At 41.2% G+C, this 22,775-nt stretch overlaps 1 protein-coding gene across 4 annotated transcripts in view; it reads left to right on the forward strand.

Moving 5' to 3' along the window:
* The window catches only part of LOC123993684 (zinc finger protein 185-like), a 28,521-nt gene extending 9,828 nt beyond the window's left edge, over positions 1-18,693 (forward strand). For all 4 annotated transcript variants that reach the window (XM_046296082.1, XM_046296083.1, XM_046296084.1 and 1 more), the window contains 4 exons: positions 700-774; positions 7,556-7,687; positions 13,302-13,407; positions 16,938-18,693. In XM_046296082.1, the coding sequence (XP_046152038.1) occupies positions 700-774; positions 7,556-7,687; positions 13,302-13,407; positions 16,938-17,036 (412 nt within the window). In that variant the 3' untranslated portion in view covers positions 17,037-18,693. The remainder of the gene's footprint in view (positions 1-699; positions 775-7,555; positions 7,688-13,301; positions 13,408-16,937) is intronic.
* Positions 18,694-22,775: the final 4,082 nt, after the last annotated feature.

Here is a 22,775-nt window from a genome sequence, read left to right on the forward strand (position 1 = left end):
AGGTTAACCAGGAGAAACTGTGAAGGTCATTGTACATCCAGGTTAATCAGGAGAAACTGTGAGGGTCATAGTACATCCAGGTTAATCAGGAGAAACTGTGAAGGTCCTAGTACATCCAGGTTAATCAGGAGAAACTGTGAGGGTCATAGTACATCCAGGTTAATCAGGAGAAACTGTGAGGGTCATTGTACATCCAGGTTAATCAGGAGAAACTGTGAGGGTCATTGTACATCCAGGTTAATCAGGAGAAACTGTGAAGGTCATTGTACATCCAGGTTAATCAGGAGAAACTGTGACGGTCATAGTACATCCAGGTTAATCAGGAGAAACTGTGAGGGTCATAGCAAGCCTATCTGGTACTACTGACAGTCATACCAGTATAGCCTGTCCTCTGTATCAGTCCTCTCTGGATTTACTCATAGACATACCAGTATAGCCTGCATAGACATACCAGTATACAGAGGACAGGCTATACTGGTATGTCTATGAGTAGTACCAGAGAGGATTGATACAGAGGACGAGCCTGTCCTCCTGTCATACCTGGACTAGCCTGTCCTCTGTATCAATCCTCTCTCGTACTACTCATAGACATACCAGTATAGTCTGTCCTGTATTTTTCTGTCCCATTCTATTTATCTGCTATGTTGTATTTCACCCCATAATGACACACTGTCTGATATACAGTATTATTTCCTCTAGTTCTAGCTCCTACTCCAGGACCTTGGACAGTTCTGCCAACCAGAGACCCAAGGCCCCAGACACAGAGTCCAAGAAGTGAGTGAATCATGAGAAGGATGGGGGTATAACTTTGGAAGTACAGTTAGTTTATAACCATTAGCCTAGTAGTGATGGTTACTATGTGATGGTTACTATCATGTGATGGGTACTATTTGTGATGGTTACAATAAATTAAGTCTCTCTCGACCCTCTACCCCTCCTCTCTCTTTCATTGCCTCTCTCTCTTTTTCATTACCTCTCTCTCTCTCTCTCTCTCTCTCTCTCTCTCTCTCTCTCTCTCTCTCTCTCTTTCATTGCCTCTCTCTCTCTTGCATTACCTCTCTCTCTCTCTCTCTCTCTCTCTCTCTCTCTCTTTCATTGCCTCTCTCTCTCTTTCATTCCCTCTCTCACTCTTGCATTCCCCCTCTCTCTCTTTCATTGCCTCTCTTGCATTCCCTCTCTCCCTCTTTCATTGCCTCTCTCTCTCTTGCATTCCCTCTCTCTTTCATTACCTCTCTCTCTCTCTTTCATTGCCTCTCTCTCTCTCTTTCATTGCCTCTCTCTCTTTCATTGTCTCTCTCTCTTTCATTGCCTCTCTCTCTCTTTCATTGCCCCTCTCTCTCTTTCATTGCCTCTCTCTCTTTCATTGCCTCTCTCTCTTTCATTGCCTCTCTCTCTTTCATTGCCTCTCTCTTTCATTGCCTCTCTCTCTCTTTCATTGCCTCTCTCTCTCTTTCATTGCCTCTCTCTCTTTCATTGCCTCTCTCTCTTTCATTGCCTCTCTCTCTTTCATTGCCTCTCTCTCTTTCATTGCCTCTCTCTTCTCTTCATTCCCTCTCTCTCTCTCTTTCATTGCCTCTCTCTCTCTTTCATTGCCTCTCTCACTCTTGCATTCATTGCCTCTCTCTCTTTTCATTGCCTCTCTTGCATTCCCCCTCTCCCTCTTTCATTGCCTCTCTCTCTCTTGCATTCCCTCTCTCTTTCATTACCTCTCTCTCTCTCTTTCATTACCTCTCTCTCTCTCTTTCATTGCCTCTCTCTCTTTCATTGCCCCTCTCTCTTCCATTGCCTCTCTCTCTTTCATTGCCTCTCTCTCTTTCATTGCCTCTCTCTCTTTCATTGCCTCTCTCTCTCTTTCATTGCCTCTCTCTCTCTTTCATTGCCTCTCTCTCTTTCATTGCCTCTCTCTCTTTCATTGCCTCTCTCTCTTTCATTGCCTCTCTCTCTTTCATTGCCTCTCTCTTTCATTGCCTCTCTCTCTCTCTCTTTCATTGCCTCTCTCTTTTCATTGCCTCTCTCTCTTTCATTGCCTCTCTCTCTTTCATTGCCTCTCTCTCTCTTTCATTGCCTCTCTCTCTTTCATTGCCTCTCTCTCTTGCCTTCATTGCCTCTCTCTCATTGCCTCATTGCCTCTCTCTCTCTTTCATTGCCTCTCTCTCTCTTTCATTGCCTCTCTCTCTTTCATTGCCTCTCTCTCTTTCATTGCCTCTCTCTCTTTCATTGCTCTCTCATTGCCCTCTCTCTTTCATTGCTCTCTCTCTCTCTTCATTGCCTCTCTCTCTTTCATTGCCCCTCTCTCTTTCATTGCCTCTCTCTTGCCTTCATTGTCTTGCTCTCTTTTCATTGCCCCTCTCTCTCTTTCATTGCCTCTCTCTCAATCATTGCCTCTCTCTCTTTCATTGCCCCTCTCTATTTCATTGCCCCTCTCTCTCTTTCATTGCCTCTCTCTTTCATTGCCTCTCTCTCTCTTTCATTCCCTCTCTCTCTCTTTCATTGCCTCTCTCTCTTTCATTGCCTCTCTCTCTTTTCATTGCCTCTCTCTTGCTCTTTTTCATTGCCTCTCTCTCTTTCATTGCCTCTCTCTCTTTCATTGCCTCTCTCTCTTTCATTGCCCTCTCTCTCTTTTTCATTGCCCTCTCTCTCTCTTTCATTGCCTCTCTTTCATTGCTCTCTCTTTTCATTGCCTCTCTCACTCTTTTGCATTCCCTCTCATTGCTCTCTTTTTCATTGCCTCTCTCTCTTTCATTCCTCTCTCTCTCTTTCATTGCCTCTCTCTCTCTCTTTCATTGCCTCTCTCTCTCTTTCATTGCCTCTCTCTCTTTCATTGCCTCTCTCTCTTTCATTGCCTCTCTCTCTTTCATTGCCTCTCTCTCTCTTTCATTCCCTCTCTCTCTCTTTCATTGCCTCTCTCTCTCTTTCATTGCCTCTCTCTCTCTTGCATTCCCCCTCTCTCTCTTTCATTGCCTCTCTTGCATTCCCCCTCTCTCTTTCATTGCCTCTCTCTCTCTTGCATTCCCTCTCTCTTTCATTACCTCTCTCTCTCTCTTTCATTACCTCTCTCTCTCTCTTTCATTGCCTCTCTCTCTTTCATTGCCCCTCTCTTCCATTGCCTCTCTCTCTTACATTGCCTCTCTCTCTTTCATTGCCTCTCTCTCTTTCATTGCCTCTCTCTCTCTTTCATTGCCTCTCTCTCTCTTTCATTGCCTCTCTTCTCTTTCATTGCCTCTTTCATTGCTCTCTCTCATTGCCTCTCTCTCTTTCATTGCCTCTCTCTCTTTCATTGCCTCTCTCTTTCATTGCCTCTCTCTCTCTCTCTTTCATTGCCCCTCTCTCTCTTTCATTGCCTCTCTCTCTTTCATTGCCTCTCTCTCTCTCTCTTTCATTGCCTCTCTCTCTCTTTCATTGCCTCTCTCTCTTTCATTGCCTCTCTCTCTCTTTCATTGCCTCTCTCTCTTTCATTGCCTCTCTCTCTCTTTCATTGCCTCTCTCTCTCTTTCATTGCCTCTCTCTCTTTCATTGCCTCTCTCTCTTTCATTGCCTCTCTCTCTTTCATTGCCTCTCTCTCATTTCTCTTGCATCTCTCTCTCTCTCTTTCATTGTCTCTCTCTTGCTCTCTCTCTCTTGCATTCCCTCTCTCTCTCATTTCTCTTTCTTTCATTCCCCTCTCTCTCTCCCCCCATTCCTCTCTCTGCATTCTCTCTCTCTCTTCATTGTCTCTCTCTCTTTCATTGCCCCTCTCTCTCTTTCATTGCCTCTCTCTCTTTCATTGCCTCTCTCTCTTTCATTGCCTCTCTCTTTCATTGCCTCTCTCTCTCTTTCATTGCCTCTCTCTCTTTCATTGCCTCTCTCTCTCTTTCATTGCCTCTCTCTCTTTCATTGCCCCTCTCTCTCTTTCATTGCCTCTCTCTCTTCATTGCCTCTCTCTCTTTCATTGCCCCTCTCTATTTCATTGCCCCTCTCTCTCTTTCATTGCCTCTCTCTCTTTCATTGCCTCTCTCTCTTTCATTGCCTCTCTCTCTTTCATTGCCTCTCTCTCTCTTTCATTGCCTCTCTCTCTTTCATTGCCTCTCTCTCTTTCATTGCCTCTCTCTCTTTCATTGCCTCTCTCTCTTTTCATTGCCCTCTCTCTCTTTCATTGCCTCTCTCTCTCTTTCATTGCCCCTCTCTCTTTCATTGCCTCTCTCTCTTTTTCATTGCCTCTCTCTCTCTTTCATTGCCTCTTTGTCTCTTGCATTCCCTTTCTCTCTTTCATTGTCTCTCTCTTTCATTGCCTCTCTCTCTCTCTTGCATTCCTTCTCTCTCTTTCATTGTCTCTCTCTTGCATTCCCTCTCTCTCTCTTGCATTCCCTCTCTCTCTCTTGCATTCCCTCTCTCTCTCTTGCATTCCCTCTATCTCTCTTGCATTGCCTCTCTCTCTCTTGCATTCCCTCTCCCTCTCTCTCATTCCCTCTATTTCTCATTCCCCCTCTCTCTCATCCCCCTCTCTCCCTCTCTCTCTCTCTCTCTCTCTCTCTCTCTCTCTCTCTCTCTCTCTCTCTCTCTCTCCCCCTCATTCCCTCTCTCTCTCATTCCCTCTCTCTCTCATTCCCTCTCTCTCTCTCTCTCTCTTCCCTCTCTCTCTCTCATTGCCTCTCTCTCTCTCTCTCTCTCACCCCCTCTCTCTCTCTCTCTCTCATTCCCTCTCTCTCTCTTTCATTCCTCTCTCTCTCTCTCATTCCCTCTCTCTCATTCCTCTCTCTCTCTCATTCCCTCTCTCTCTTCCTCTCTCTCTTTCATTGCTCTCTCTCTCTCTTTCATTGCCTCTCTCTCTCTCTTCTCTCTCTCTCTCTCATTCCCTCTCTCTCTCTTCCCTCTCTCTCTCTCTCTCATTCCCTCTCTCTCTCTCTCATTCCCTCCCTCTCTCTCTCTCTCTCTCTCTCTCTCTCTCTCTCTCTCTCTCTCTCTCTCTCTCTCTCTCTCTTCTCTCTCTCTCTCTCTCTCTTCATTGCCTCTCTCTCTCATTACCTCTCTCTCTGTCATTACCTCTCTCTCTTTCATTGCCTCTCTCTCTCTCTCTTTCATTGCCTCTCTCTCTCTTTCATTGCCTCTCTCTCTCTCTCTTTCATTGCCTCTCTCTCTCTTTCTTTCATTGCCTCTCTCTCTCTTTCATTGCCTCTCTCTCTCTTTCATTGCCTCTCTCTCTCTTTCATTGCCTCTCTGTCTTTCATTGCCCCTCTCTCTTTCATTGCCTCTCTCTCTTTCATTGCCTCTCTCTCTTGCATTCCCCCCTCTCTTTCATTGCCTCTCTCTCTCTTTCATTGCCTCTCTCTCTCTTTCATTGCCTCTCTCTCTCTTTCATTGCCTCTCTCTCTTTCATTGCCTCTCTCTCTCTTCATTGCCTCTCTCTCTCTTTCATTGCCTCTCTCTGTCTTTCATTGCCCCTCTCTCTTTCATTGCCTCTCTCTCTTTCATTCCTCTCTCTCTTGCATTCCCCTCTCTTTCTTGCCTCTCTCTCTCTTTCATTGCCTCTCTCTCTTTCATTGCCTCTCTCTCTTCTTTCATTGCCTCTCTCTCTTTCATTGCCCCTCTCTCTCTTTCATTGCCTCTCTCTCTTTCATTGCCTCTCTCTCTTGCATTCCCTCTCTTTCATTGCCTCTCTCTCTCTTTCATTGCCCCTCTCTCTTTCATTGCCTCTCTCTCTTTCATTGCCTCTCTCTCTTTCATTGCCCCTCTCTCTTGCATTCCCACCTCTCTTTCATTGCCTCTCTCACTCTTTCATTGCCTCTCTCTCTCTTTCATTGCCTCTCTCTCTCTTTCATTGTCTCTCTCTCTCTCATTCATTCTCTCTCTTTCATTGTCTCTCTCTCTTTCATTGCCTCTCTCTCTCTCTCATTCCTTCTCTCTCTTTCATTGTCTCTCTCTCTCATTCCCTCTCTCTCTCTTGCATTCCCTCTATCTCTCTTGCATTACCTCTCTCTCTCTTGCATTCCCTCTCGCTCTTTCATTCCCTCTCTCTCTTTCATTCCCTCTCTCTCATTTCCTCTCTCTCATTCCCCCCCTCCTCTCTCTCTCTCTCTCTCTCTCTCTCTCTCTCTCTCTCTCTCTCTCTCTCTCTCTCTCGCTCTCTCTCTCTCATTCCCTCTCTATCTCTTTCATTGTCTCTCTCTCTCTTTCATTCCCTCTCTCTCTCTCATTCCCTCTCTCTCTCTCATTCCCTCTCTCTCATTGCCTCTCTCTCTCTCTTTCATTGTCTCTCTCTCTTTCATTCCCTCTCTCTCTCTCTCATTCCCTCTCTCTCTCATTCCCCTTCTCTCTCATTCCCTCTCTCTCTCTCTCTCTCTCATTCCCTCTCTTTCTCATTCCCCCTCTCTCTCTCTCTCTCATTCCCTCTCTCTTCTCATTCCCCCCCCTCTCTCTCTCTCTCTCTCTCTCTCTCTCTCTCTCTCCATCCCTCTCTCTCTCTGTCATTCCCTCTCTCTCTGTCATTCCCTCTCTCTCTCTCTTTCATTGTCTCTCTCTCTTCATTCCCTCTCTCTCTCTCATTCCCTCTCTCTCTCATTCCCCTTCTCTCTCTCATTCCCTCTCTCTCTCTCTCTCTCATTCCCTCTCTTTCTCATTCCCCCTCTCTCTCTCTCTCATTCCCTCTCTCTCTCATTCCCCCTCTCTCTCTCTTCTCTCTCTGTCATCCCCTCTCTCTCTGTCATTCCCTCTCTCTCTGTCATTCCCTCTCTCTCTCATTCCCTCTCTCTCTCTCATTCCCTCTCCCCCTCTCTCTCATTCCCTCTCTCTCTGTCATTACCTCTCTCTCTCTCATTACCTCTCTCTCTGTCATTCCTCTCTCTCTCTCTCTCTCTCTCTCTCTCTTCTCTCTCTCTCTCTCTCTCTCTCTCTCATCCCTCTCTCTCTCATTCCCTCTCTCTCTCTCTCATTCCCTCTCTCTCTCTCTCATTGCCTCTCTCTCTCTCTCTCTCTCTCTCTCTCATTCCCTCTCTCTCTCTCTCTCATTCCTCTCTCTCTCTCTCATTCCCTCTCTCTCTCTCTCATTCCTCTCTCTCTCTCTTCCCTCTCTCTCTCATCCCCTCTCTTCTCTCTCTCTCTCTCTCTCTCTCTCTCTCTCTTCTCTCTCTCTCTCTCTCTCTCTCTCTCTCTCTCTCTCTCATTCCCCTCTCTCTCTCTCTCATTCCCTCTCTCTCTCTCTCATTCCCCTCTCTCTCTCTCTCATTCCCCCTCTCTCTCTCTCTCTCTCTCTCTCTCTCTCTCTCTCTCTCTCTCTCTCTCTCTCTCATTCCCTCTCTCTCTCTCATTCCCTCTCTCTCTCTCTCTCTCTCTCTCTCTCTCTCTCTCTCTCTCTCTCTCTCTCTCTCTCTCTCTCTTCTCTCTCTCTCATCTCTCTCTCATTCCCTCTCTCTCTCTCTCTCTCTCTCTCTCTCTCTCTCTCTCTCTCTCTCTCTCTCTCTCTCTCTCTCTCTCTCTCTCTCTCCCTCTCTCTCTCATTCTCTCTCTCTCTCTCTCTCTCTCGCTCATTCCCTCTCTCTCTCTCTCTCTCTCTCTCATTGCCTCTCTCTCTCTCCTCCCTCAGGTGTTTTGTATACCTGAAGGAGTATGTGGACGTTACAGATCTAACCAAGCACAACACTAGAGACAAAGATCCTGACTATGTAACGTCTAGTTCTACCAGCCATTCCTACAGTAGACCCTCCTCTTACACCAGGTAACACTACTTTGTCCAAGCCCCAGTTTGAAAACAACCCATAGGCCCTTGTTGTTTAATAGATAGGTGTAATGAACACGGCAGAAGGAAGCTACAAGGTTAGCTGGGTGGAGTGGGATCATCACCATATTCAAATCAAACTTTATTGCTTACGCATATCTGGTTCCTTCAGATCGGCAAACACCAAGTGGTATGGACACCAAGGTTATTATAGTCAACAGAAACTGAAACTAAAGTAAAACTATAGTTGGAAAAACTATTTAGTAAACTGAAATAAACATTTAACGAAAAACAAATTATCTTTGACTGCAAAAATTCAATGAAAACCATCAAATTATGTTTTGTTTTAGTCGTTTTCATCTTAACCTTGTGCAAAAATCAAATGGTGTTTTCAAGCTGTTTTTCCTAATGGGTTTTCCGAGCTTCTGAATCTTGCAAAAGCTTCCGGTAGATGACGATGTTTCAAATAGGCCTAGCTTGTGCATCACTATCGCTAGCTAACAGGGATGAAATCAGAGGGCTAGCACAGAGCGCGACTGGGCCAAGATAGAGCAGCTTGTGCATCACTATCGCTAGCTAACAGGGATGAAATCAGAGGGCGAGGACGGAGCGCAACTGGGCCAAGATAGAGCAGCTTGTGCATCACTATCGCTAGCTAACAGGGATGAAATCAGAGGGCGAGCACAGAGCGCTACAGGGCCAAGATAGAGCAGCTTGTGCATCACTATCGCTAGCTAACAGGGATGAAATCAGAGGGCGAGCATGGAGCGCGACAGGGCCAAGCCGTCCACACCGACCAACTTCAAACTGACAGCCAGACGCTGTCTGATGTGACGTCGTGTCTCCTCGACCTTGAGGCACACTTGCAGTCACTACTGTTGCAAAATAGTTTGCACTGGTCCTCCTGAAGTCACTGCGTGAGCACCTCACATGCATTCTGAGTCCTCTGGCAGCCAACTTCAATCCAACCCCTGCAGCAGCTTGCCTGATGGACCTAAGAGTGTCTCTGGCACTTCACCCAACAGAGATGAAGCCGCTGATAAGGGAAGCAGAGTCTTTTGTACTCCAGCAAATCAGAGAGTACAGCCGTGGAGCAGCAGGACCCCAGTAAGATCCCTTCAAGATGAATTCAGCAAGCATCTCGACCACAGTGCATCAGAACAATAGCTCACATCGAAGACAGTGTTTGAGGTCCCTGTCCAGCCGGAGGATCAACCTGGCAGGGCCTTAAGTGTGAGGTGTGGAAATACCTGGAAGAGGTAAAGGAGGGCATGTTTACAGAGGCAAGTGTTTGTTTATCTGGATCTGGTTTCTGCCCCTGCATTCCAAGCTTTCTAAACCAGAACATCTTGTTTGGTTGAAAAGAAGAAAAAAATAAAACACCCACTCAATCAGGCTGGCTGTGAACTGATACACTCAATCAGGCTGGCTGTGAACTGATACACTCAATCAGGCTGGCTGTGAACTGATACACTCAATCAGGCTGGCTGTAAACTGATACACTCAATCAGGCTGGCTGTGAACTGATACACTCAATCAGTCTGGCTGTGAACTGATACACTCAATCAGTCTGGCTGTAAACTGATACACTCAATCAGTCTGGCTGTGAACTGATACACTCAATCAGTCTGGCTGTAAACTGATACACTCAATCAGGCTGGCTGTAAACTGATACACTCAATCAGTCTGGCTGTGAACTGATACACTCAATCAGTCTGGCTGTGAACTGATACACTCAATCAGTCTGGCTGTAAACTGATACACTCAATCAGTCTGGCTGTGAACTGATACACTCAATCAGTCTGGCTGTGAACTGATACACTCAATTAGTCTGGCTGTGAACTGATACACTCAATCAGGCTGGCTGTAAACTGATACACTCAATCAGTCTGGCTGTAAACTGATACACTCAATCAGGCTGGCTGTAAACTGATACACTCAATCAGTCTGGCTGTAAACTGATACACTCAATCAGTCTGGCTGTAAACTGATACACTCAATCAGTCTGGCTGTAAACTGATACACTCAATCAGGCTGGCTGTAAACTGATACACTCAATCAGTCTGGCTGTAAACTGATACACTCAATCAGGCTGGCTGTGAACTGATACACTCAATCAGGCTGGCTGTATACTGATACACTCAATCAGTCTGGCTGTAAACTGATACACTCAATCAGGCTGGCTGTAAACTGATACACTCAATCAGGCTGGCTGTGAACTGATACACTCAATCAGTCTGGCTGTGAACTGATACACTCAATCAGGCTGGCTGTAAACTGATACACTCAATCAGTCTGGCTGTAAACTGATACACTCAATCAGGCTGGCTGTAAACTGATACACTCAATCAGTCTGGCTGTGAACTGATACACTCAATCAGGCTGGCTGTAAACTGATACACTCAATCAGTCTGGCTGTAAACTGATACACTCAATCAGGCTGGCTGTAAACTGATACACTCAATCAGTCTGGCTGTAAACTGATACACTCAATCAGGCTGGCTGTAAACTGATACACTCAATCAGTCTGGCTGTGAACTGATACACTCAATCAGTCTGGCTGTGAACTGATACACTCAATCAGGCTGACTGTGAACTGATAGATTTGTGAAGAAGTGTTGTATTGCTTATGTTTTTGCTGCTGTTGCTTGCAGCTGTTTGTATTAAACCTATTTGAAGTGTTTAGTCAGTGATACATGTTTAATATTACATCATGTCAAATGTGTCATGATTTAATGTGTTGTTTTCTCCTCATCTACTACTAAAGTTAAAAAATCTTTGGATTGGTGTAAACATTGGCCTTTCCTTCCACCATAGTTCTTGCTCCAGTCTAGCCGTTTATCCTTTAAAACCAAGTCACATTAGGATTGTGTTAATATTTCAACCTAACCAATCCTATGTCCTGGTCGTGGAGTTGTATGGAGTCTCGTGGTGGCCAAACGCCCGTGTTAGCATGGGCAGCGCCATTGAGTATTTTCTACATTTTGATTTAGTCAACTGGGCAGGACTTCCAACTTCATTAGCTGATCCCTCCTGATGACCCGGTTGGCATGACCTGATGACCCGATTGGAGTCGTGACAGCTGGGTCATCAGGTGGGATCAGCAAATTAACTTTACTTTTTGAACTAGAAAATTGACTATTTCAAGGTGGAGATGGTCTCAATGGTGCTGCCCATGTCCTCGCAGACACCATCATGACAGAGATACAGAGATGTTATGTCTATCCAAGTCTATAGTCCTGGCCCATCATCTTATGTTTTACTGCCCCCAGTGGCAGGAAGTGACACATACATGGCACCCAGCCTCCCACTAAAGCCTCGGCCGGCCTGCTCATCATGCAGGTTTCTCCGATCGAATAGCTTAACCTAAATGGCGCCCAATCAAATAAACAAATGCGCTGTCATGTTAAAACAAACAACAGTTTCTAACAACAGGACAGGTCAAAGTAAATGGACAATATGGACTGGACAATATGGACTGGACAATATGGACCGGACAATATGGACCGGACAATATGGACCGGACAATATGGCATGGACAATATGGACTGGACAATATGGACTGGACAATATGGACCGGACAATATGGACCGGACAATATGGACCGGACAATATGGCATGGACAATATGGACTGGACAATATGGACTGGACAATATGGACCGGACAATATGGACTGGACAATATGGACTGGACAATATGGACTGGACAATATGGACTGGACAATATGGAATGGACAATATGGAATGGACAATATGGACCGGACAATATGGAATGGACAATATGGAATGGACAATATGGACTGGACAATATGGACTGGACAATATGGACTGGACAATATGGACCGGACAATATGGACCGGACAATATGGAATGGACAATATGGAATGGACAATATGGACCGGACAATATGGACCGGACAATATGGAATGGACAATATGGAATGGACAATATGGAATGGACAATACGGACCGGACAATATGGAATGGACAATATGGAATGGACAATATGGAATGGACAATATGGACCGGACAATATGGAATGGACAATATGGAATGGACAATATGGAATGGACAATATGGAATGGACAATATGGAATGGACAATACGGACCGGACAATACGGAATGGACAATATGGACTGGACAATATGGAATGGACAATATGGAATGGACAATATGGACCGGACAATATGGAATGGACAATATGGAATGGACAATATGGAATGGACAATATGGACTGGACAATACGGACCGGACAATATGGAATGGACAATATGGACTGGACAATATGGAATGGACAATATGGAATGGACAATATGGAATGGACAATATGGAATGGACAATATGGAATGGACAATATGGAATGGACAATACGGACCGGACAATATGGAATGGACAATATGGACCGGACAATATGGAATGGACAATATGGACCGGACAATATGGAATGGACAATATGGACCGGACAATATGGAATGGACAATATGGACTGGACAATATGGAATGGACAATATGGAATGGACAATATGGAATGGACAATATGGAATGGACAATATGGACCGGACAATATGGAATGGACAATATGGAATGGACAATATGGAATGGACAATATGGACTGGACAATATGGAATGGGCAATATGGAATGGGACACTCAACTATTATTTAGGAGTTTCACGTCATGATCAGTGTTTTCAAGTTTGTATCTATACATTTTTGACAAGCTGATCAGAGTGAAAAATAAAATACTTCTGCATTTCCTGCAAATAGGCTCACGATTAGTCCTGATGAAGTTGGGTATCTGATATTCAGAGCTTAAATAGCCAAATTGATAAGTCACAGGAATCAGGACTAATAAAGCCAATGTTTTACAAATGGTGTGCCTACCATATAGATGGGCATTCATAAAATTCAGTTTCAGGCAACACTGTAGGCTATACCTCAGTAAGCACAAGCTGACCAATGCCTTTTGGAAATATTTTTGGAGGCATTGGTTTTTTGTTCGGTCCAGACAAAATCTGAACCAATCATAGACGTCTATTTTTGGTTCAGATTTTGTCCGGTCTGGACCAGCCTTTATTTGGCCCAAACATAGACATCGATAAATTACATCTTTTCAACTTTCATTCAGAACCAAAAATGGAACTTGATTTCAACATCCGGAAAAGACTCCTTTTCAACGTCCTAGAAAACATGTATTTTCACCTTCTATTCAGACCTTAAATTGAACTTAACTTCGACATCTGGAAAATACCTATTTTACATGTCTTTCAAACGTCATTGTGCTTACTGGGTGTATTCTAGTTTTACGGGGGCTGTATTCATTGCTCTCGCCGAGAGCAGCAGAACGACTAAAATGAAATAATCTAGAAACATTTTTATCAAACTGAAATTAAATAAAGACGAGCAAATCAAGTCTGAACACTAACTGTAACTAAACCGAATGTTCTATTTAAAAATATTTAAAAAACTAATAGAAATAAAAACAAATATTAAATCACAAAACTATAATAACCTTTTGTCATGCCATCTTGTCATGCCTAGGCTGGAAACTTGTCATACAGGCTTTGTCATGCCTAGGCTGTGTCCCATGCTCAACATCTGTCCCCCATCCTCTAGGTCTACCATGACGTCTGCCTGTACGTACTGTGGAGAGCAGGTGGGCAACGATGCCAAGATCACCATCGAGCACCTCAACATCTCCTGCCACCCAGCCTGCTTCAAGGTAACGACACCTGGTTATAACCATGTTATACTCTGGTTATAATCATGTTATATGTTATACTCTGGTTATAATCATGTTATACTCTGGTTATAATCATGTTATACTCTGGTTATAATCATGTTATACTCTGGTTATAATCATGTTATATGTTATACTCTGGTTATAACCATGTTATACTCTGGTTATACTCTGGTTATAATCATGTTATACTCTGGTTATACTCATGTTATACTCTGGTTATAAACATGTTATATGTTATACTCTGGTTATAATCATGTTATACTCTGGTTATAATCATGTTATACTCTGGTTATAATCATGTTATACTCTGGTTATAATCATGTTATACTCTGGTTATAATCATGTTATACTCTGGTTATCAACACGTTATATGTTATACTCTGGTTATAAACATGTTATATGTTATACTCTGGTTATAATCATGCTATACTCTGGTTATAATCATGCTATACTCTGGTTATACTCATGTTATATGTTATACTCTGGTTATAATCATGTTATACTCTGGTTATACTCATGTTATATGATATACTCTGGTTATAATCATGTTATACTCTGGTTATACTCATGTTATATGTTATACTCTGGTTATAAACATGTTATACTCTGGTTATACTCATGTTATATGTTATACTCTGGTTATAATCATGTTATACTCTGGTTATAATCATGTTATACTCTGGTTATAATCATGTTATACTCTGGTTATAAACATGTTATACTCTGGTTATAATCATGTTATACTCTGGTTATACTCATGTTATATGTTATACTCTGGTTATAATCATGTTATACTCTGGTTATACTCATGTTATATGTTATACTCTGGTTATAATCATGTTATACTCTGGTTATACTCATGTTATATGTTATACTCTGGTTATAAACATGTTATACTCTGGTTATACTCATGTTATATGTTATACTCTGGTTATAATCATGTTATACTCTGGTTATAATCATGTTATACTCTGGTTATAATCATGTTATACTCTGGTTATAAACATGTTATACTCTGGTTATAATCATGTTATACTCTGGTTATACTCATGTTATATGTTATACTCTGGTTATAATCATGTTATATGTTATACTCATGTTATACTCTGGTTATAATCATGTTATATGTTATACTCTGGTTATAATCATGTTATATGTTATACTCTGGTTATAATCATGTTATACTCTGGTTATACTCATGTTATACTCTGGTTATAATCATGTTATATGTTATACTCTGGTTATAACCATGTTATACTCTGGTTATACTCTGGTTATAATCATGTTATACTCTGGTTATACTCATGTTATACTCTGGTTATAAACATGTTATATGTTATACTCTGGTTATAATCATGTTATACTCTGGTTATAATCATGTTATACTCTGGTTATAATCATGTTATACTCTGGTTATAATCATGTTATACTCTGGTTATAATCATGTTATACTCTGGTTATAATCATGTTATACTCTGGTTATCAACACGTTATATGTTATACTCTGGTTATAAACATGTTATATGTTATACTCTGGTTATAATCATGCTATACTCTGGTTATACTCATGTTATATGTTATACTCTGGTTATAATCATGTTATACTCTGGTTATACTCATGTTATATGTTATACTCTGGTTATAATCATGTTATACTCTGGTTATACTCATGTTATATGTTATACTCTGGTTATAAACATGTTATACTCTGGTTATACTCATGTTATATGTTATACTCTGGTTATAATCATGTTATACTCTGGTTATAATCATGTTATACTCTGGTTATAATCATGTTATACTCTGGTTATAAACATGTTATACTCTGGTTATAATCATGTTATACTCTGGTTATACTCATGTTATATGTTATACTCTGGTTATAATCATGTTATACTCTGGTTATACTCATGTTATATGTTATACTCTGGTTATAATCATGTTATACTCTGGTTATACTCATGTTATATGTTATACTCTGGTTATAAACATGTTATACTCTGGTTATACTCATGTTATATGTTATACTCTGGTTATAATCATGTTATACTCTGGTTATAATCATGTTATACTCTGGTTATAATCATGTTATACTCTGGTTATAAACATGTTATACTCTGGTTATAATCATGTTATACTCTGGTTATACTCATGTTATATGTTATACTCTGGTTATAATCATGTTATATGTTATACTCATGTTATACTCTGGTTATAATCATGTTATATGTTATACTCTGGTTATAATCATGTTATATGTTATACTCTGGTTATAATCATGTTATACTCTGGTTATACTCATGTTATACTCTGGTTATAAACATGTTATATGTTATACTCTGGTTATAATCATGTTATACTCTGGTTATACTCATGTTATACTCTGGTTATAAACATGTTATATGTTATACTCTGGTTATAATCATGTTATACTCTGGTTATAATCATGTTTTACTCTGGTTATACTCATGTTATACTCTGGTTATAATCATGTTATACTCTGGTTATAATCATGTTATACTCTGGTTATAATCATGTTATATGTTATACTCTGGTTATAATCATGTTATACTCTGGTTATAAACATGTTATATGTTATACTCTGGTTATAATCATGTTATACTCTGGTTATAATCATGTTTTACTCTGGTTATAATCATGTTATACTCTGGTTATAATCATGTTATATGTTATACTCTGGTTATAATCATGTTATACTCTGGTTATAAACATGTTATATGTTATACTCTGGTTATAAACATGTTATATGTTATACTCTGGTTATAATCATGTTATACTCTGGTTATAATCATGTTATACTCTGGTTATAATCATGTTATACTCTGGTTATAATCATGTTATACTCTAGTTATAATCATGTTATACTCATGTTATATGTTATACTCTGGTTATAATCATGTTATACTCTGGTTATAAACATGTTATACTCTAGTTATAATCATGTTATACTCTGGTTATAATCATGTTATATGTTATACTCTGGTTATAATCATGTTATACTCTAGTTATAATCATGTTATAATCTGGTTATAAACATGTTATATGTTATACTCTGGTTATAATCATGTTATACTCTAGTTATAATCATGTTATACTCTGGTTATAAACATGTTATATGTTATACTCTGGTTATAATCATGTTATACTCTAGTTATAATCATGTTATATGTTATACTCTGGTTATAATCATGTTATACTCTGCTTATAATCATGTTATACTCTGCTTATAATCATGTTATACTCTGGTTATAATCATGTTATACTCTGGTTATAATCATGTTATACTCTGGTTATAATCATGTTATACTCTGGATACAAACATGTGATTGGCTGTACACTTTGAGCCTGTATCAGCTGTGGTGGCTGTGGTAGTGGTAAAAGTGGTTGTTGTGTTACTAGCAGGTATAATTATTGAAGACTAGAAGTAAGCTGAAGCCTTCATATAGTATTGGCTGTGCTACATTAACAATATGCTGTTGTCATTGCAGTGTGGTGTTTGCAGTAAGCCAATGGGGGACTTTCTGTTCAACATGTTCCTGCACAAAGGGACAATCCACTGTGAGAGCTGCTATACCAACGTCTTGTAGGATGCTTCCTTTCCTTGTCTCCTCGTCCCTTTTCCTTCATGGCCACTGAGAGGTGACTTGACTGGATGGTTGATATAACTGCTCTTTCCCATCAAGACCTGTCGTCTGCTGACAGACACAGGGACACTGCACCTTGAGTTTGACATTCATTTCCATGTGTGAGATTTTGTTTTCATACCTTTGTATGGATCTGAATTTCATGAGGTTAACACTGGAATTCTATGGCAGTTACTCTATGGTTTAAAGAGAATAATATGATCAAATTACTGATATTGTCTTCCGTCCATTTGAATAACCACTTTTTTTGGTCTTTTTTTCTCCTTAAAGGCCCAGTGCAGTCAAAAAACGTGATTTCCTATGTTTTACATATACTGTATTTCCATGCTATGAGGTCGGAATAATACTACGAAATTGGGAAAATTATGATAATTATCTTTGTGTGTGTTGGGAAAATTATGATTAAATGACTGAACAAATCATTTTAAATGGAACTGTATAACCAAGTAAAACTTATACTCTGTTTTATTATATCTGATTAACAATATGAGTTCATAAGAAGGGATTGTGAGACACGGACAAGGAGTAATTAAAGTTTATGAACACCATTACAACTAGGAAGAAAGGAATGGGTTGTGGATTAAGTAAACAGATAAGGTAGTTAACCTATGGTTGAACCGACGAAACTGAGCTCTGGGTTTTTTAGATAACCTAGGAATGCACTCACTGTCTTTTCTGTTAATTAGAACTGTCAGTTCAGTGGTGATCGATAATGTTGAGGGGTCAAAAGTTACCTGGGAGTGTGTTAATAAGTAAGAATGAACTTTTCACCTCACTTTGTCCCTGTCGAGAGGAGGGGTTTCTGTTAAGCAATGAAATTACGTCATGTTTTGTATATAAACTGTTGCTCGTGGTGAAGTGGCAGCGCGCTCCGAGAATAAATTCTGTTACCTATTATTGAAAAGACTGGTCTCTGTCTATTTTATGCAAACAAGAATCTTACAAATTCTCATAAAATAGATGAAGGGTTTTCAATGAATGAAAACACATTGGCATCATTAATTTACAGTAACCGTGTGTAAGCTTTGTTTGAAGAAAAAAAAATGCCAGAATTGTCTGCTTGTTTTAGTGGGAGGAGTTTTGGCCAGATTGGCGGTATCACCAGGTGGTATACGAATAACAACTCATTTTCATGAAACATATCCTTCCCATTAGGCTCGTCCAGTTAGAACTCTCACTCAGGCCTACCAAAATTGTTTTTTTGAGAAATTGATGTAAGTCGCTCTGGATAAGAGCGTCTGCTAAATGACTTAAATGTAAATGTAAATGTAAATTGCTCTTTGCTTAGAAGCTATTTTTGTTTCTTTTTTGACAATTTTAGCGAGGTAATTAATTACCCAGAAATGGTTTGATATTGAGATAAAAACGGCTGCATTGGCCCTTTAATGTCGCAACTTTGTGAATTTATTGTGAAATATGAAGGAACTGTATGTAAAAGTCTCTAGATATTATTATGTAATGACACGATTTAACTGGGAACTGGCTATGTAGATCAGCAGTTGGGTACATTTCCTAATTTCAGGCTTGACTATGCAAAGTAAATAATTATATATATTTTTTCAAATTTTCATTTTTAATTGTCTGATTCCTTTTCCTCACAATAAACAATCAAAACAGATTCACATAAACATGATAATTATAGAGTATAGCATATTTGTGTACATGATTGAGTGTTGAAAATATTGTCGAAAAGAGCAGTTATGGCGGCAGGTTTGAGACCTGTAGAACAATATCAAATATATTGCGCAAAGTTTTTCATTGCAGTGGGGGGGTAAAAAAAAATCTATTGATCTTCTGTTACTTGGAGATACATTAGGACCTTGGGTGCCACAGATGTGGTTACAAAACACCTCAAGTGGATGGCTTAAACACTATACTGTATTCTTCTTCTTCTCTAGTTCAGTAACAGTTGATCTTCTCCAGTTCAGTAACAGTTGATCTTCTCTAGTTCAGTAACAGTTGATCTTCTCTAGTTCAGTAACAGTTCATTAACATTGTGGTAGATTCTCCAAGCATTACTGGTCCAGAACTCACTGGTTTAGGGGTGCAAGTCTCTTGACATGTCCAAATACAGTTGAAGTCGAAAGTTTAGGTTGGAGTTAATAAAACTCATTTTTCAATGACTCCACACATTTCTTGTTAACAAACTATAGTTTTGGCAAGTCGGTTAGGACATCTACTTTGTGCATGACATAAATAATTTCCCCAACAATTGTTTACAGACAGATTGTTTCACTTGTATTTCACTGTATCACAATTCCAGTGGGTCAGAAGTTTACATACACTAAGTTGACTGTGCCTTTAAACAGCTTGGGAAATTCCAGAAAATTATGTCATGGCTTTAGAAGCTTCTGATAAGTTAATTGGAGGTGTACCTGTGGATGTATTTCAAGGCCTACCTTCAAACTCAGTGCCTCTTTGCTTGACATCACAGGAAAAGCAAAAGAAATCAGCCAAGACCCCAGAAGAAAAATTGGTTCATCCTTGGGAGCAATTTCCAAATTCCTGAAGGTACCATGTTCAGCTGTACAAACAATAGTACGCAAGTATAAACACCATGGGACCACGCAGCCGTCATACCGCTCAGGAAGGAGATGCATTCTGCCTCCTAGAGATCAATGTACTTTGGTGAGAAAAGTGCAAATCAATCCCAGAACAACAGCAAAGGACCTTGTGAAGATGCTGGAGGAAACGGGTACAAAAGTATCTATATCCACAGTAAAACAAGTCCTATATTGACATGACCTGCAAGGCCGCTCATCAAGGAAGAAGCAACTGCTCCAAAACCGCCATAAAAAAGCCAGACTACGGTTTGCAACTGCACATAGGGACTGAGGAAACAAAAATAGAATTGTTTGGCCATAATGACATTTACATTACATTTAAGTCATTTAGCAGACGCTCTTATCCAGAGCGACTTACAAATTGGTGCATTCACCTTATGACATCCAGTGGAACAGTCACTTTACAATAGTGCATCTAAATCTTAAAGGGGGGGGGATTACTTATCCTATCCTAGGTATTCCTTAAAGAGGTGGGGTTTCAGGTGTCTCCGGAAGGTGGTGATTGACTCCGCTGTCCTGGCGTCGTGAGGGAGTTTGTTCCACCATTGGGGGGCCAGAGCAGCGAACAGTTTTGACTGGGCTGAGCGGGAACTGTACTTCCTCAGTGGTAGGGAGGCGAGCAGGCCAGAGGTGGATGAACGCAGTGCCCTTGTTTGGGTGTAGGGCCTGATCAGAGCCTGGAGGTACTGAGGTGCCGTTCCCCTCACAGCTCCGTAGGCAAGCACCATGGTCTTGTAGCGGATGCGAGCTCCAACTGGAAGCCAGTGGAGTGGAGAGAGTGGAGGAGCGGGGTGACGTGAGAGAACTTGGGAAGGTTGAACACCAGACGGGCTGCAGCGTTCTGGATGAGTTGTAGGGGTTTAATGGCACAGGCAGGGAGCCCAGCCAACAGCGAGTTGCAGTAATCCAGACGGGAGATGACAAGTGCCTGGATTAGGACCTGCGCCGCTTCCTGTGTGAGGCAGGGTCGTACTCTGCAGATGTTGTAGAGCATGAACCTACAGGAACGGGCCACCACCTTGATGTTAGTTGAGAACGACAGGGTGTTGTCCAGGATCACGCCAAGGTTCTTAGCGCTCTGGGAGGAGGACACAATGGATATGTTTGGAGGAAAAAGTGGGAGGCCTGCAAGCCGAAGAACACTATCCCAACCTTGAAGCACAGGTGTGGCAGCATCATGTTGTGGGGGTGCTTTGCTGCAGGAGGGACTGGTGCACTTCACAAAATAGATGGCATCACGAGGAAGGGAAATTTGGTGGATATATTGAAGCAACATCTTAAGACATCAGTCAGTAACTTAAAGCTTGGTCGCAAATGGGTCTTCCATATGGACAATGACCCCAAGCATACTTCCAAAGTTAATGCTACCGACTACCAGTTGAGTTTATGTAAACGTTTGACCCACTGGGAATGTGATGAAATAAATAAAAGCTGAAATAAATCATTATCTCTACTATTATTCTGACATTTCACGTTCTTAAAATAAAGTAGTGATCCTAACTGACAGGGAATTTTATTAGGATTAAATGTCAAGATTTGTGAAAAACTGAGTTGAAATATATTTGGGTAAGGTGTATGTAAACTTCCGACTTCAACTGTACATGTCTTTCCTTCCTTGTCCCCTTCCTGTCAAAAAATACTGTCAATAAGGGACTTTCTCAGTTACTTCTGGCTCTCATCCTGTATGTGGTTCCTCAGCAGTGCAGGGTTTGACTAGTTATGCCTGTCCTCCTTTGGCCCTCCTCATAGCCAACTCCTGGATGTGATGCCAGAGCAGTGCAGGGTCTGACTCGTTAGATCTGATTGGAGACTCCAATCCTTCAGCCTGACCTAGACTCTGCCTGTAGTCCTGTGGCCACATCTGGACCAAGCTGGAAAAACACATAAATAAAGCAGGCTAATAAGCACAGCAGTTTATTTGAAATGTTACGAGAAAAACAAACATGTGTGTGTATTTGAAGACTCAAAGGAGGAATGTCTCTCACTGCAAACAGTGCACTGTCATACAGTACTATAAGGGTCAAGACTACAATTATTTACAAAAAGATAAAGCCCTTTATTTCAGAGGCTGGTGGTGCCTACCTGTCATTGGTGTGTCGGTCCTGACGGTCTCAAAATCCTGGACTGGGTAGAGGACATCCCCTATGAGAATTATAGGCCAGCTTAGGCTGGGGGGACGGGCTCTTCACTGGTGCTTTCCTATAGGCCTGTTCAGCTTCCAGTCTGGTATTCTCCTGGTCACAGACATAGCACTCAAAGCCCGTTGAGGTAATTGGGTTTGCTCATGTCGTTCACGCCCCACTCCCTGCTCTCCAGAGCCTCCATCAGGCCAACGTTGGTAACTTGGCTCGGCTTCTTAAACTAAATACTTAGCGTACTCTTCATCGTTGTCATCCAGCGGCTTGGGGAACTTGGCTACGTCCTGAGGTGATGGGAAGTCATTGATAAGGATGACAGTGTGGTGGATGAGCATCCAGTCGGCTACTGATGAGGAGCTGCGGTAGACTGATACACAGCCCTGGTGGAGAGGGCACCATAGCTTCTCTGTCATGTAGTCCTGGAGGAAATCAAATCAAATTTAATCCAACTTTATTTAAAATTTATTCTTTACAACAATGAAATGAAATACGCTATGAAAGTAAACAGGAAGTGACTACCCCCTCACCCTTGTAGTTTTTTAAACGTTTTTGAAAACTTTTTTGAATGGAGCTTCAATGCTCAAATTCGCAGTGCAATAAGTCTTCATCCGGTAAATTCATCCACAAACAAATCACATTTTATATACACCTACTTTTTGTGTTGAGCATCCAGAAACAGTTTCACATTTATTTTGGCATTGTCTACATGTAAAACAATTATGGAAAGATATTCATAGTTTTATAATTGTTAATATTCTTGATGACTTTTTTTGTATTTTCATGGGAGAATGTGCTGCTCGGTCTCCTTAACCATTGTAAAGATAAAGAAAACCAATTTTACCTTGTAAATCTAATTGTGTTAATGGCAAAATGTCATATTCATGAATGTAAATTTACTAATAAAAAAAACACTGTGTTTTCTATGAGGAATTTGAGCAGTACTTTAAGACCATTATACATCCTTCTAATAAGAAAGCTGT

Source organism: Oncorhynchus gorbuscha, linkage group LG13 (genome assembly GCF_021184085.1).
Source record: "Oncorhynchus gorbuscha isolate QuinsamMale2020 ecotype Even-year linkage group LG13, OgorEven_v1.0, whole genome shotgun sequence".
Classification (NCBI taxonomy): domain Eukaryota; kingdom Metazoa; phylum Chordata; class Actinopteri; order Salmoniformes; family Salmonidae; genus Oncorhynchus; species Oncorhynchus gorbuscha.